The 14184-nt window shown below is 43.5% G+C and overlaps 1 protein-coding gene across 1 annotated transcript in view; it reads left to right on the forward strand.

The window, feature by feature from the left end:
• LOC104467866 (oxysterol-binding protein-related protein 5-like) overlaps positions 1 to 14184 on the forward strand; it is a gene marked incomplete at its 3' end in the record, with an annotated part of 36323 nt that overhangs the window by 21323 nt on the left and 816 nt on the right. Inside the window, exon 7 of the mRNA XM_010081821.1 lies at positions 4875 to 4959. Within this exon, the coding sequence (XP_010080123.1) occupies positions 4875 to 4959 (85 nt within the window). The remainder of the gene's footprint in view (positions 1 to 4874; positions 4960 to 14184) is intronic.

A 14184-nucleotide genomic window follows, 5' to 3' on the forward strand; every position in this document is an offset into this window, starting at 1 on the left:
GTAAGCAAGGCATTATAGGCTAGTGCCTTGCTGCAGAGTCAATCTACTTAGAAAGACCCGTGCAAGAGTGAGAAAGGTGTTTGTCATTGGCATCAGAAGATGTAACAAAACGGAGGGGAGGCCCTGTAGGAGCAGATCAAGCAGGGTCACTACTGCTCATCCCTGCAGTTAACTGAACAGTTATAAACACAGCTATACAGTCACTATAAAAAGTCTTGCAATTTTAGTAAGGTAGGAGGACAGAATTAAAATTAACCTGAACAACCAGGAGTAAGAGCTGCTATGTTCTGACAGTAGCTCAGCTCTGATCTGTGCTTAGATCCATTGCTTTCGCTTTAAGTCCCGAACATTTCATTGCTACCTTGCTGCTTACTCAGTTCTGAGACTTTTGATGCTTTTTAATTCCAAGCATGCACCTAAGAAGGTTGTCAATCATTTGCTGTCCATCAACAAAAAAAAATTCCTTGTGACTTGGCAGGTCAACTGAATTCTTCTGAGAACACAGTCAGGAGAGGCAGTGAAAAAGTAGAATCAAAAGTGCAGTCAGGTACCGAAAAGTAATGTTGCTGACAGATCTGAAGTGTTGTGCTAGAATGCCCTTCCCTTGCTGTGAGTCATCCAAAAGAAAGAGGAGTTTCTGTCAATATGTGTATGTATTTGTGCGTGTGTATATATATCTAATTCTTGTGTCTCTTGAGAAAATACATGACAGAAATAGGAATTAGTGTATTAAATATGAAGGGAATATATCTCTGAAAATGTTTGTGTACTACAGGAAGTCCCAAAAGATTTGAATTTTAAAGTCAAATTAATACTCTAACTCACTTGAGACAGATATTTAGAAACCTACATTTGAGCTCCATAGTAGGATATTTCCTGAAACCCGAGTTCAGCCTGGATTGTTAACGTGTGATAGATGCTTCCAGCCATAAGGTGAACCCCAAAATACGCATCAAGAAGAAATCCACCCATGAACTGCTTGGTGTCAAAGAAGCTGTCTGCACTCTGACAACAGTTTGAGGCTGAAACTGCTAAAAATACGGTTTCATTTTATGTCATTTCATGGCCTTCTTTTAAAGCCACTGGAGCAGAATTGACTGATCTAAATGGGCTGTGTGTAACTGTGCAAAGCTAGCCCATTTCTCATGAAATATAGATTAGCCTGAGCTTAAGCAAAACCCTCAAGTTACTGTCCCTCATGATAGAAGTAAGATCTGGCTAAACAACTTTCACTTTTGGCTAAAATGGCTTGTGAAATTCTCAAGGGTTTTCCAGACTGGAGCTGATGGTCTGGCTTTGACTCACACCAGGGATTAAATTTGATGTGCAGGCATTTAACTTCTGCTAGAGCAGGATGAAGTTTTGGGGTGCCTTTCAAAAGGTAGGGAGGTAAGATTTAAGACCTTTACCTATAGTTGAAAGCTAAATATATGCACCAGGGAACTGGTTTTCCTATAAAACTCTCTGGTGTCTAGACCTATCTTAGAAGCAGATGAGGGGAGGGAGAGAGCCCTTTATTCTGCACTGCTTCCCTGGCTTTTCGAGAGTTTTAGCCTGAAACTCCTGCACAGTGCAGATCAATTAGACCTTTTACTCATTTGCTCTGCCCAGGCCTTTGTAAGCCCAAGGCCAGAACCACCAAGGCCTCAAGATCAGTCAGCAGCACAAGCAGCAGTAAGAAATTCTTCCCCCGCAAAGTCCGAACACTGCCGCAGAGGCGCTTTGTCCATCGTGGGAAGGCAGTGTGATCCCACGCTGCTTCAGGGAAGAGACTTTTTGCCGAGACAGACTGGGGAATTCAACTAGTCATTACTGTAAGGGTGTGGATATCTGTGCTCTTGCTTTGCAGAGGGAGTGCAGGGCTATCAGCCGGCAGGGTTTGCCTGGCTGTCCCAAAAATATGTCCTGGAATAGTGTGGATTTCCCTTTGAGCTTGCTCAGAAGCTAGCTGAACAGCGTGGTGTGGGAAGGCTTTTATTGGCTGCAGCTTGTTCTGACATTTATTTAGAGCGCTAAATGAGTTGGGGTCAGACCCACTGAATCTGGGAAGATATATAATTCGGATTTCATTGATTTTAAGAACTTTGACTTATTCCTTTAAGGAAAAAAGTCCTACTAATGGGCTCGTGCTGCTGCTTTTACAGTTGTTTGTTGTGCTCCATAATACATCACAGTTAGTTTGATCTCCATCCTCACAGTTATCCACAGTACTGTTAATGAAAGGGAATTTTTACCCATTTTTTAAGCTTTGTTTTATGACTTTCGAAGACTAGAAGTCTTGTCATACTATCTGAACCAGTGTGAGTCCACTCCATTTTTCAAAGCCTAATCAGCCTCTATTTGAGAAAGCCTTTTGAGTCTCAAATCAAATTCAAAGACAGGAATTATCTGAAGATCATAGAATCGTAGAATCACAGAACGGCCTGGGTTGATAAGGACCTCAAAGATCATCGAGTTTCAACCCCCCTGCTGTGGGCAGGGTTGCCAGGCACTAGAGCAGGCTGCCCAGGGCCCATCCAGCCTGGCCTTGAATGCCTCCAGGGATGGGGCAGCCACAGATGATCCTGTCTTAGCTGTACTGTCTGGAGGCTGCAGCTGAGCTCCGGGTCATAGTGCAGCAGGGATAACGTTGACTTGGAGTGAGAGATGGTAATTGTCTTGGAGGTGTTAGACCCTAGACAGGCATGATGCTCAAAGGCTGGGAGACAGAAAGCATCATTATCTCTGCCGTGCAGATGCAGAACCTCATTTACTCTGTGGAGTTATTGACTTTATTGTTATGGCCTCCTCTCTTTTCTTCTTCTCTTCTTTCTGTGAGAAACAGCCATGTATGAGCATGCCTTGCTACTGAGTACATTTCCTTGACAGAGTGACCTGGCTGCTCCTTGTGTTTATCCACATGCCTAAATGTCTGTTAAAATCTTGTCTTTTCTCCCCCCTTTTTAAAATAACGATTCTCTCGATCTGTACTGTTTGGTTGTGGGGTTTTTCCTCCAACAGAGCAAATACAAGGCTCTGCACTGAAAACAGATTTAATGGTGTTATCAACAGTTCTCGAACACCATGCTCAGCTGCAAGCTACTGAAAGGAAAAATGCCATTGGGAATGATGCCTGATTGCATTAATGTCGCTAGTAATGTCTTAAGCTTCTCTGCTCTGGTTTACTAATCAAATTTCTACTTTGCCAGTCCTGACTATTAAGCCTTTAAACAGTCTTAATTTTGTGAACCTCTTGTGGGAGAGGGGAGGGGAAGAAGAAGTAACAAGGATCCCAGTTAATCCTGGCAACAGAACCCCACAGATGTGAAGATAAGAAGCTAGACTGGAGACTGCTGTCTTCTCAGCACCGCATCTTCATGGCATAGACTCCGATACAGTTTGATGCTTGTCCTATGCTTGTTTGCACTCTTCCTTCTTTACAAACTTTGGTTTCCTGAGTGGAACTTAAAAACAAAAATCGCAATGAGACCACCATTTAACTATCAGACAGGATGCAGCAGCAGTTTTCTGTAGCAGTCAGAGTTTCCCTGCTTACAGACTAATGCCAGGGAGAAGTCCTTCTTTCAAGGAGCAAGATGGGATACTATAAAGGCCCAGGTAAGGGAGGAGAGTCATACTCAAACTGCAAAAATGTGCTTATGGATTTTCAGCATTGTGTGGTATTCTCTAGAAACTCAAGGAAATCTGTGTTTGAGCATCGTGGAGAAACTGCTTGTTCCACCCTGCAGCTGGCATAGTGGTCATGCGAGTATTGGTGATGTTTTCTGCTCTGCATTTGTTGCTGACATGATGTCTGCATATTTGAAAAAGGATCTGCTTTCATGTTGTTTGTTATGGAGAAGGGACTGGAAGAGGCTGAGTCACTTTGGAAGTGCAAGGGAGAAGGAGGGACTCCTGTTTATTTCAGCCAGGTCATGGCATAAAATCCATACCGTGAGGAGTATGAAGCTGTGCTCACCAGGTACAGGAACTACTTTTTCTTAGCAGCTTCTGGAGCTCAAGAGAGGAGAATACAGGGAGGAGATCAAGGTGGAAGCCTGTGGTTCTGCTCAAAGAAGTGCCTAATCTGAGATGGACTCTGCCTCCCTGGGAATCATGTCTGGAGGGCCATGCTGAAGGGATTGTGGCAGGATGTTTACAAGACACTATAATCTTTTTTGCCACCACTCCTAAACTAAAGGCAACATAAACAAGCAAAGCCTGTTTTGGTTAATGCCTGAAGTGGCTGTCACCCCAGGCACCACGGCACAAAGGCTCTGGATGTAGAGGTGAAGGGCTGCAACCCTGCAGCACACGCCCATGCTGGGAGACCTTTGGTCCTCAGCCTGTGGTTTCCCTGTCTGCTCCTGTCCCACAGACAGGTTTGCAGGATGGAGCTTCTCCTTTCTTTTCTTCCAGAAAAGCTGCCGTTACCTCTGTGCTAGAGGCATTCACAGCACAAGGTGTGGGCTCTGACACTTTTATGGTGACACATAAAGGGTGTTTCATCGCTGGTGTGTCAGGCTGCAGACAGGCTCGACGTGCACAGCATGGAACAGCCCATTCAGGTGTTATATAAAGATGGTTTATAGCAGGTATGTGACTGGTTTTGTCCCAAGTGGCAGGAATGAGATCCTTCCATTCCCGAGGATCCAAATAAACAGAGTGGGTTTTGGGCATAGATTAGACCAAGCCCCATTTGCATCAGAGCTCATTACTGCTTTGGCACTGCAGCAGCAATATCGTGATTATTAATGAATCTCTCTAAATTACTCCATCTGCTCCTTCCTTCTTCCTGTCACAAATATACACACTGCCCAGGATGGGTAGAAAGGCGTTGAGCAGTCCATTGCATCTTCTGTGCCTTACATCTTTTTGTCTGTGTGCATTTACAGGGCCCAAAGGGAGAAAATGTTGGTTCGATCACTCAGCCTCTTCCCAGCAGCTACTTGATTTTCAGAGCAGCCTCCGAATCAGATGGTAAGTTTTGGTCTTCGTTTGCTTTTTCCAGATTGAATATTCTGTGCTAGTTAAGAAGATGTGTTGATGCAAAAAAAATTGGTACGTATAGGAAGAAATGGCAGCTCACCCAGCTTGAGATGCTGTTCATCGGCAATGGTCAGAAGAGATTAAGCAGACTAGAGGCACCTTTAATTTTCCTCACTGAATAGACACCTTTCTGGCCATGTGTGTGGAAGAAGGACCCTAGGCTTGTAGCTGGGGAAAAAACACTAGGTCAATATATGCTACAGGATGAAAGAAGTTGATCCCAAAATTGGCATGAGAGGGGGGCTTAACTGTTTCCTCAGTTCAGCAGAGACTTTAGTGGGTTATCTGCTTATGTCTTACACTGGGTGGGGATCTGTTGGAGGAAAATGGCATAGTAATATTGAAGAACTGTTGATAGATGTCTCTCAACCACCACTTGCTGTGCCATGGTTTACAGTATAGCAGGTCCAGATACTGGTGACTCCACATCGAAAATACTATTCTGGGAATTCACAAAATTATGGAAGGTAAATTTAGGTCAATGTGTAACAGGCATGCCAGCTTGCTGTGTGAAAATCTCTATAGACGACTTTAGCGGACCTAAAATATCTGTGATTTATAAGTAGATAAGAAGATTAAAAACATGTTTTCATTCCATTTGACCTTCAGACTACTGTAATTTTTTTTTTTTTGCCATAGCAAATTAACCCAGGCTGTTCATTTTATGGATATGTTTCACCTACCCCACCAAGGGTGCTCATGTAGCCCATGTGCTCCTTTGGGATTTTTTTATGGAGCACTGTGGGCTTTGGGACAGGTTTAAACTTTTTTTTTATGGAGCACTGTGGTCCAGTGGTTAAGTTTTACATAGTTCTAAAGGCTGGAAGTGGGACAATGCCAAATGCACCTTTGACATGGCACTTAGAATAGGAGGAAACCTTTCATTACAGGCTTGGTGTGCTGCTCTTCCTACTGCTGTTCAGAGTGAGGGATGCCACCTCAACACTGAAAGCTGCTTGCAGGTGCCAATGTAGTGAAATGGTGTGAAATTAAGTGGAACTGTAGAGCTGTAGAAAGAAACACATCTGTTGAGTATTGTGCTTTTGGAGTTTACAGAACAGTTCAGCTTATTTGTGTAAAGAAATACAGGATTCCAACCTGACTTCAAATATCACCTGTCTAGAAAGGGATAGATCGATACAGTCGTCTCTTGGGAACAAAAGAAAGTGGTGTTGGGTTAGAACTGCTAAATTACAGGCATTTCTAACCTTGGCTATACAGACAGCCCGCAGAATGGACATATGGAATGGTCTCACAGTGTTCTTAGGCAACCAAATAGCTTAAACAACTCTCTTGTAAATCCAGATTTTCTAAATTATTATTTCCTTAGAGATACATGTAACTTATCTTTCCATTAGCTTAATTAGAAAATGTGTGAAGGGACCAACATTGTCACTGTATGTGTTCAAGACAAATTCCTGTCTCATGAAGTACTTTTATTTCTGGCATTTCAGCTATCTTCTAAAGGAAAACTTCCATTCTGGTGGAAACCTAATGATTAAACATTAAAGCCAGCCTGGTAAAGAGACCTGTGGTGGGACTTCTGCTCTCTCTTTTTATGACGACTGGCATAGGCCAGTTATATGGAGTAGAATAGCTTTAGATTTGTTCTAGCTAGCCTTACCCATAAAGGCTCCCAAGCTAGCAATAGCTCCCAAGAGATCATCAGAGGTAAGACTTTTCTAGCTGTGATCTCATGTCTGGGTCATACACCACATGCTGAAAAAGCACAAAAGGAACCATACTGGCATATGAGAATTTTCAATATTTAAATGCCTGTGGGAAGCTTTCTGCCCAGTGAATTATTATGTCTCTGGTACCGTAAGAGCTTAAAATAGTGAGTTACTGGAACCTATTTATAAAGCCAAGATATTGGCCAAGATTCTTGGGAAGCATGCAGAGGCCAGGCAGATCAAAGTAGAGTTACTTTAGTATTTAATATGATTTTCCTTTACTTTGCTGATTCTGTACAGCAGGGTCTTAAGGTTAGATGGAAAACTAATGTGATCAGGAGAAGGAGGAGGAACTGAGATACCTCTCAATCAAGCGTTGTAAACATGTACGTAGAAAATAACTAGGGCTTTTGGTTAAGGATGAAATAGTGTATGCTCTTGAAGAGCACTAGCAATGCGCTAGAGCCACCTGCCAGGTCTGGAGTGCCCACATTGTGCCTGGTAGATCCTGAGAGCATGAGGAGGTGACCATGACAGCTGATGTGAAGCGTTGGGATCTGTCCATTTAGCAGCAGACTTTGCAAAAGAAAATTGGTATAATATTGCACCAGAAACATGAGCATGAGAACTGATGCAATTTTCAGACGAGTGAGAGTATTTGACTTCAGAGCTGAGGTCAGTGACCTGTACCTTCTGCAGGAACTGGAGGATGTGAATCTGCAGACAAGAGAGAAGAACAGCTTGTACACTCAGGCTCGCCTCCCTCCCAAACACAAGAGCTGTCCTGGTGTGGTGACTGTGCTGTGCTCCTTTGTTTGTTAGCCTTCCTGGGGGCAGTTTGGGGGTATCCGCTCCATTGAGCAGTGTAGACATGCTGACAAATGACCAGACACATGGGTGTGACACTCGGAGATGAGTGACTTGGAAATAGTATTAACGTCAGTGGGTGCTGTAAAACATAGCAGACAAGGACACAAGGAATAGAAACTGTTACATTTAAAGAAATCTGTATCAACTGCAGCAAATTAAAGTGTGTCCTTTGCAATTAATATAATTTGATTTTAAGCCCAGAAGACACTACTGAAATGGTTGTAGACTGTTATATAGCTTTACCTGTTGGAAAGAGGTGTCTCCAAGAGGGTGTACGCGAGTTTCTTTCATTTCTTTAATGCACTGGACAAACAGAGGATGCAGTTATGGTCAAGAGGTAAAATTAGCTACACTAGCTGACACAAGCAGGGCAGGTGGAATCTGTTCCCTTGCATAACGTTAGCGTATATTTGCAGTATGTTCACTTCTCCTCTGTAGATGTGGTATCGTGTGAATCTACGGCATCTCTGAGGAGGTGTCCTGACTGTATTCTTCTTAGCGCGGTCTCCCATGTTAGTAGTTGAAAATGAGCCACAGAGCACATTTGGCAAATTTAGCAGTAATTCATGGAGGCTTCTGACTTGCTGGGGAATATTGAGTGGCAGCATATGTTAGATGTATGCTTCTGCTATCCAGGCAACTATATCATGATCAGCAGCTACATGGCCTACTTTTTGTCTCAGCATTTCAGAATCCCTTTTTTTCTCTCTGCTGTACCATCTGTGACAGACTGTTGGTAGGATTTAAGGTCCTGAGTTCTGGACAGCCTGCGGAACCACTGCCAAGCTACAGTAGGCTTCCTGTTCACAGACCGCAGCAGCAGTCTGCTTTCTGATGTGTTTTATGGACATCTGGAAGGTCATGTCAACCCACAGGGCTCGTCAACCTGTACAAACACAGGGTCTCTCTTACCAGTTTCAGAAAAGAAGATTGCTTTTTCCAAACCGGTGACTGTGTATGCATTTCAGATTTATGCTGATGAGTGGCTTAGAATTACTAGTTTAAACCTGTCCCAAGCTTCCTGCCAGGACCATTATGGGGCTGCCCCTGAGATCTCTAAACCAGTGCCCTGGACCTCCTGAGCATTTTGAGTCACCTGCTGAAATCTCACAGTACAGATCTCTACCTTGCTACGGGCACTGCTACCAAAGGGGTTACTAGGGGAATTCAAAGTGGCAGATTACCAAGGGTTAAAGGCTTAACAGTGCAATTGTAAACCACACTTACTTACATTTTTTTCCTTATGTCTCTTATCTCTGTCAAGCGTGCCTTGGGTAGTCTCCCTTGCGTGATGTCAATGGGGTTGTGTGGAAACCGTGGCGGTCTGGCTTACAGTGTTGTTTCTTTGCTGGGCGTCTGGCCTTCTCCCAAAACCGATGATCTGATCTAGGGAGGAAATCAGATTATTGAAATAAGGGTCACGCACAGAAGCAATGAACCAGGAGGAAGATTGCAACTTGAAACCGAGTTCACAATGAAATATATCACTGGATCCTGGCAGTACTGGAAAAAATAGTCTTAGCTGTATGTCTGTCCTTCATATTCCTTAGACCTTTCACAGCAGTTTAAAATCCAGGCGTTTGCAACTAAACTTCATTTAGCTTGATGCATAAATTGCACCTGCAGCTAACTGAGAAATACTTGCATCTTGACAGCGAAAAGTGTAAGAACTCCTGCACGCAGGCACCCAAGTGGTTCAGCAAAATAACCAGTCAGCTGAATGCGATGACCTTAATGTTCACTGACTGAACCAAATCAGCCTCTTCCTCATCGCTCGTTGTTCGTGTGCACTTGGGCAGGAATTCCTTGTTTCCAGGTGACAGTCTGCTTCTGGTTGATTTTTAAAAGCATGTATCTTGTGAGGCACGATGCCAAAAGACTTCAATAATTCAAGAATAATGATATTCCTTTAGTGATGCCTCTCTGGAGGAACATATGCTTACCAGGTGTGAGGCTTTTGAAGTCTTAATTGCCAAGAGAGTCATCCCAGCCATTCTGTAGCTACAGGAATGCAGTGGAAAAAAAGTATAATCCCAGACCAGGATTTTGGTGTGCAGCGATGTGATTCCATCTCGAGCAGATTTCTGTTATTGGTGAGTGCTGAGAGAACATTGGCTGGCTCCTCTGTGATCAGCTGTTGCTAAATGTGGCAGATAGACTGGTATGTCAAATTGTGAGTTGTTCTAGGTGAGTGATGGTGACTGTGAAGAATTTCAAAGCTGAATAGCTTAGTGTTTTCAATACTGCCTCTTGGGGTTTTTTTCTGTGGGATATTGTTGTAATTTTAGATCTGTTCAAAGACTAGGACAGACTCGAGGTATTCCTCGAACTCAGCCTAGGTTAGCAGCATAAGTAACCTTCCATTGTCTGGGTTGGTTTTTTTTCCGAGGAGAGTAAATGGGTTTTGTCACTTGGTTTTAGTAGCTCCTTTTCTCTGTGGAAAAAAAAAAAAAGAGTTTGTGCAAGCACATGACTGCTCCTGTTCAGCCTTGCAGCCTCCAGGTTTCCGCATGGTGCCAGCAGTGCCCTGCAAACCCGGGAAGCATCCTGCAAGGAGCTGTAGAGATTCCCATTTGCACGGCTGGACTGCAGAGTCATCGCAAAGGACCAGAAAGTGCTTTTCCAGCCTGCTGTGCAAAGGACACGGAAGAAAGCACACGGAAGGTTTCAAAACGTGTGTGGGATGCATGTTCAGCTTTGGTTTTGCAACGTTAAGGCAACACAAGTCCTTTATTAGCTTTTTTTTCCCCATACACCTCTCAAGATGGAAGGAACTTTGGAACCCAGCTGTGTTTAACTGGTTTTTCAGTTTCCTTTTTCAGTTTCCTTTTTCAGATTGTCACTGATGACTGTTGTAATTTTACTGTAAACACATATAGCAAATAAAAAGGGTTACAGGCCTCCTCAGAGGAGACATCTTTGGTTTTTTTGGTTTGGTTTTTTTTTGGTTGGTTGGTTCATTGGTTGTTGTTTTTTTCTGTTAGCACAGCTGAGTGATGTGCAGATGTGTTCGTTCCTCTGACATCCCACTTTCCTGGGTCATCTGTCACATGCCAAATGCTGTGATCTTCATTTGCTAAAGTGATGTAGGGAATGGATATTGAAACCGACGATCAGTGCAAGGAGAGGGAGGGGCTGCTACAAAAGAGGGCAGGAACCCAAGCTAGTGCTAGCACTCTGGTAGGACATCCACTTTTGGCACTTTAGGAACAGCGTTGTCAAAGAGCCTTGTTCCTGGAGAGAGCCAAAGGTGGCTGGGCAGCCCACCCACCTGACCAGTTCATGGGTGATGTGAAATGTCCTCCCTGGGCTGGCTGCCGGTATGAGTGATCTGGCTGGACTTGACTTTGCACATCAGAGTTGGGGATATTCGCTGGGTGGGATGTCATTTCTCCCCATTATTATCCTCACTGAACGCTCCGCTAGGGTGGCTAGAACATTTCTGTTGCTGGGTTCTGTAAATCCTTCTATGTGGCTTGTGAGATACATGGGAGCATAATGCGTAGATGAACGATTTTACTCTCTCCCTCTTTCATACTTCGCCCTCCGCAGCCCAGGTAAGAGCCAGAGCTTACTCTGGGGGCTGCCCCTTTGAAGTCAGTGACAGGATGCTAAATGCAATGAAGAAATTAACAAAGGTCAAACTCAGAAATAACATTTCAAAGGGAATACTTAGTTCACAGCTCCCAAGCCGAAGGAGGTAATGCAGGTGTTTTTAAGACAACATGATCTCTGCAGAAATTGTCTAAAAGTAATCATTGCAGTGGGTAGAGTAATATATCATTTGATATGAAAAGAGCTTAAAAGCCTATGGGGAGATTCTGCCATAGGCTGAGAGTATGCTCTTGGGTTTCCCTCCGAGATTAAACATACGCTTGTTTTAAGCCACAATTTGTGGAAAATTATAACTGATAATTTACTGCAGTGTTTTACGTTGCAGCTTTCAAAACCTCAAACCTTCTAAAAGAATACCATTGAAACTCCTTTGCAGCTCTTTTTTGTTTCCTTTATATGCATCATATTGGGCTGACATTCCTCTCTCTGAAGGAACCCACATTTTGGATCCTTCTGTGATCTAATTACCTTGCATTCAAAAAACCCCGACTTGAGTGAGCCACTCAAAATTAGAAAATGTGAGAATTAAGGTAACCATGCAGCCTTCACGCACACTACCGTGGCTATAGATGACAGCCTTTAATTATGTGACCACATACTTTTTTTTGCCTTCTGCAGTTCCTGAGGGAGTGAGTAGACTTGTCAAGTAAGCAATTAAGTAATACAGATGCTAGCATTTTTGTATCATTTTCACAATGAAGAAGAATATTACTGAATAGCAAGATCACTCAAATGTAAAGACATTTCCTGTAGGCCTTAGCAAGGAAGCAGATTTATCTTGTGTGCAATCCCTGAAATTGAGAGGGCATCATTTTATGGTGTTATGCCGCAGTTAACTCTGCAGTTAAGGCTGTTGACTTGCAGAGAATGTAACCTTTTCATTTGCAGAGGAAATCCCATATTTTACATCTGCTTTTGTGGTGTATATTTGTTTGGATTCACAGCACCACCTGATGGCTGAAGGCCTGTTTCTTAGCTTGGGGATGCTGTGCATCCCTTGAACTCAGTTTCTGTTTGAAATGAAAACAAGGGCATACGCTAATGCCATTGCTGTGTTCTGTGGGGCACAAGTAATGCTGATGGCTAATGCACAGCGAGTTCCTCGAAAGCTTTGTGTCTCTGCCTTGGAATATTAAAAAGAATATTTGTTGTTATAATTTAGGCTCCTTGAATAAGGTTTCAAACAATATTCAAGTTACATAAGCCCTTCCAGGGAGTTATCTGAAAAGAGAAAAACCCTAGATATGTTATGTAGAAATTTCCTCTAGTCATGTGGTGGACCCCAAAGGTTTGGCCAAGCCTGTAAGCGGACGTTAGTACCAGTGAACACCAGTGGCAGTGGATGGGTAGGAGAGCTCCCCATGAGGTCGTGGCCAGTGTGGCCGGCTCTGCCTGCAGCCCCAGGGAGGGGTGGGCTGCAGGGGCACAGTCGGGGAGGTGGCTGAGGGAGACTTTGGGATCACCCTGGCTCCCCTGGTTAGAAAGTGTAAACGTAGCCAGTGCGCTGCTGTAACCATCATAAGATAATGTCTGTACGTGAGTGCTGCGGGGCACGGAGGAGCTGACCTCCGTTACTGCTCCACAGTGCTCCTGCTGCTCCAAATCAAGCGACCTATCCAAGCACCTGATCTTACAAGCCCATTGGATATAAAAATACCTTGACATATGCAGTATTGCAAGTGTCAAATCATGCTGTCCTCACTCTGCAGACCTGGAAAAGAAAAGCAAAGGTAAAGAGAGAGGAAAGTCAAAGGAGGTGAGCCTAGGGAGGAGTGTGCTCCCTTGTGTGGAATAGACTGAAATAGGTTTTCGTCTTGGTGGGTTTGAGGGAGAGGGGATATGTAGAAGGAAGTGGATTTGTGCTCAGCGCAGCCATTAACTCTCGTGGGTTATCCATGCAAATCCTCCACACGGCGAGAAGGGAATAAATCTCTGCTTGTAAAGCCTTAATGCAAGAATATTCCTTAAATACAAAATAGTGTGAAATCGATTCCAGCCGCCTTCAACCTTCCTAATCTTTTATTAACCATTATGTGTGATTTTATTGTTGAATCATAAGCTGATGCTGAAGGAATTTATGGGATGAAATTAGAATGAATGACTGGGCTCTGCAGTGTTTGTGGCTCAGTGTTCAAGTGCAATTCTTCAAAGTTGAGGGTTTTGTTCTCTCTTTTACGGGTTGCAGCTTTGTATCAAAGTAAGCACTGAAAGCTACTCAAATTTATAAACATTTATTTATATACATGTGATCTGTTTTTTTTTTTTCTAACTATCGAAGTTGATGGGAATTCTGCCCAAGAGAACAGCAGGATCTCACTGAAATTTATGCATATGCTTGATGCTAAGTGTGTGATAGAATTGAGTGTAATGGGAACATTTCCCAAATGGGACTCGAATGATTGTGGTCCACGGAAAACCTGTTTGTAGCATGTGCCATTGCTAGAGCAAAATGCTTTTGTTTTCTTCACTGCCTCTCAAGCATACTTCTAATTATTGCAAAATATATTCCAAGGAATGTAATGAAGAGCTCTGTTTTACATGCTTGAAATTAGAGGATAACTCCCTTGATACTTCAATTCTTGAATGTTCAGCCAATTTGCAGGTGTCCTGGCCTCATTAATGACTGCGCTACAGAAACAAGCTATTTTCAGATGCTTCCAAGAATACAGCGATTCCTGCAGTGTGGTGGTTAAGATTTAACGTTAACACACATCTTTGTAGACCTGTGTGGGTGATTGCAAAAGGAACCAGGGGTCAGTTTGGATTCCTGGGCTTTTCATTTGCTGCCTGCCTGTGGGACCTATGCAGGTCTTAAGAAAATCCACTGAGGCTGTGCATAGGAAGCACAATTTGTTTCTTGTCTCTGTGCCATGCTTATATTATTCTGGTATTTGCAAAGTAGATGCGTCAGGTAAAGACTTTTTGTGACAAGAAAGAAAAAACTGATGCTCCGCCCAGATTATCTGAGGGACTAGGTGGGGGGGGGGGGGGGGGGGGG

The sequence above is a fragment of the Pterocles gutturalis genome, unplaced genomic scaffold, assembly GCF_000699245.1.
Source record: "Pterocles gutturalis isolate BGI_N339 unplaced genomic scaffold, ASM69924v1 scaffold259, whole genome shotgun sequence".
NCBI lineage: Eukaryota > Metazoa > Chordata > Aves > Pterocliformes > Pteroclidae > Pterocles > Pterocles gutturalis.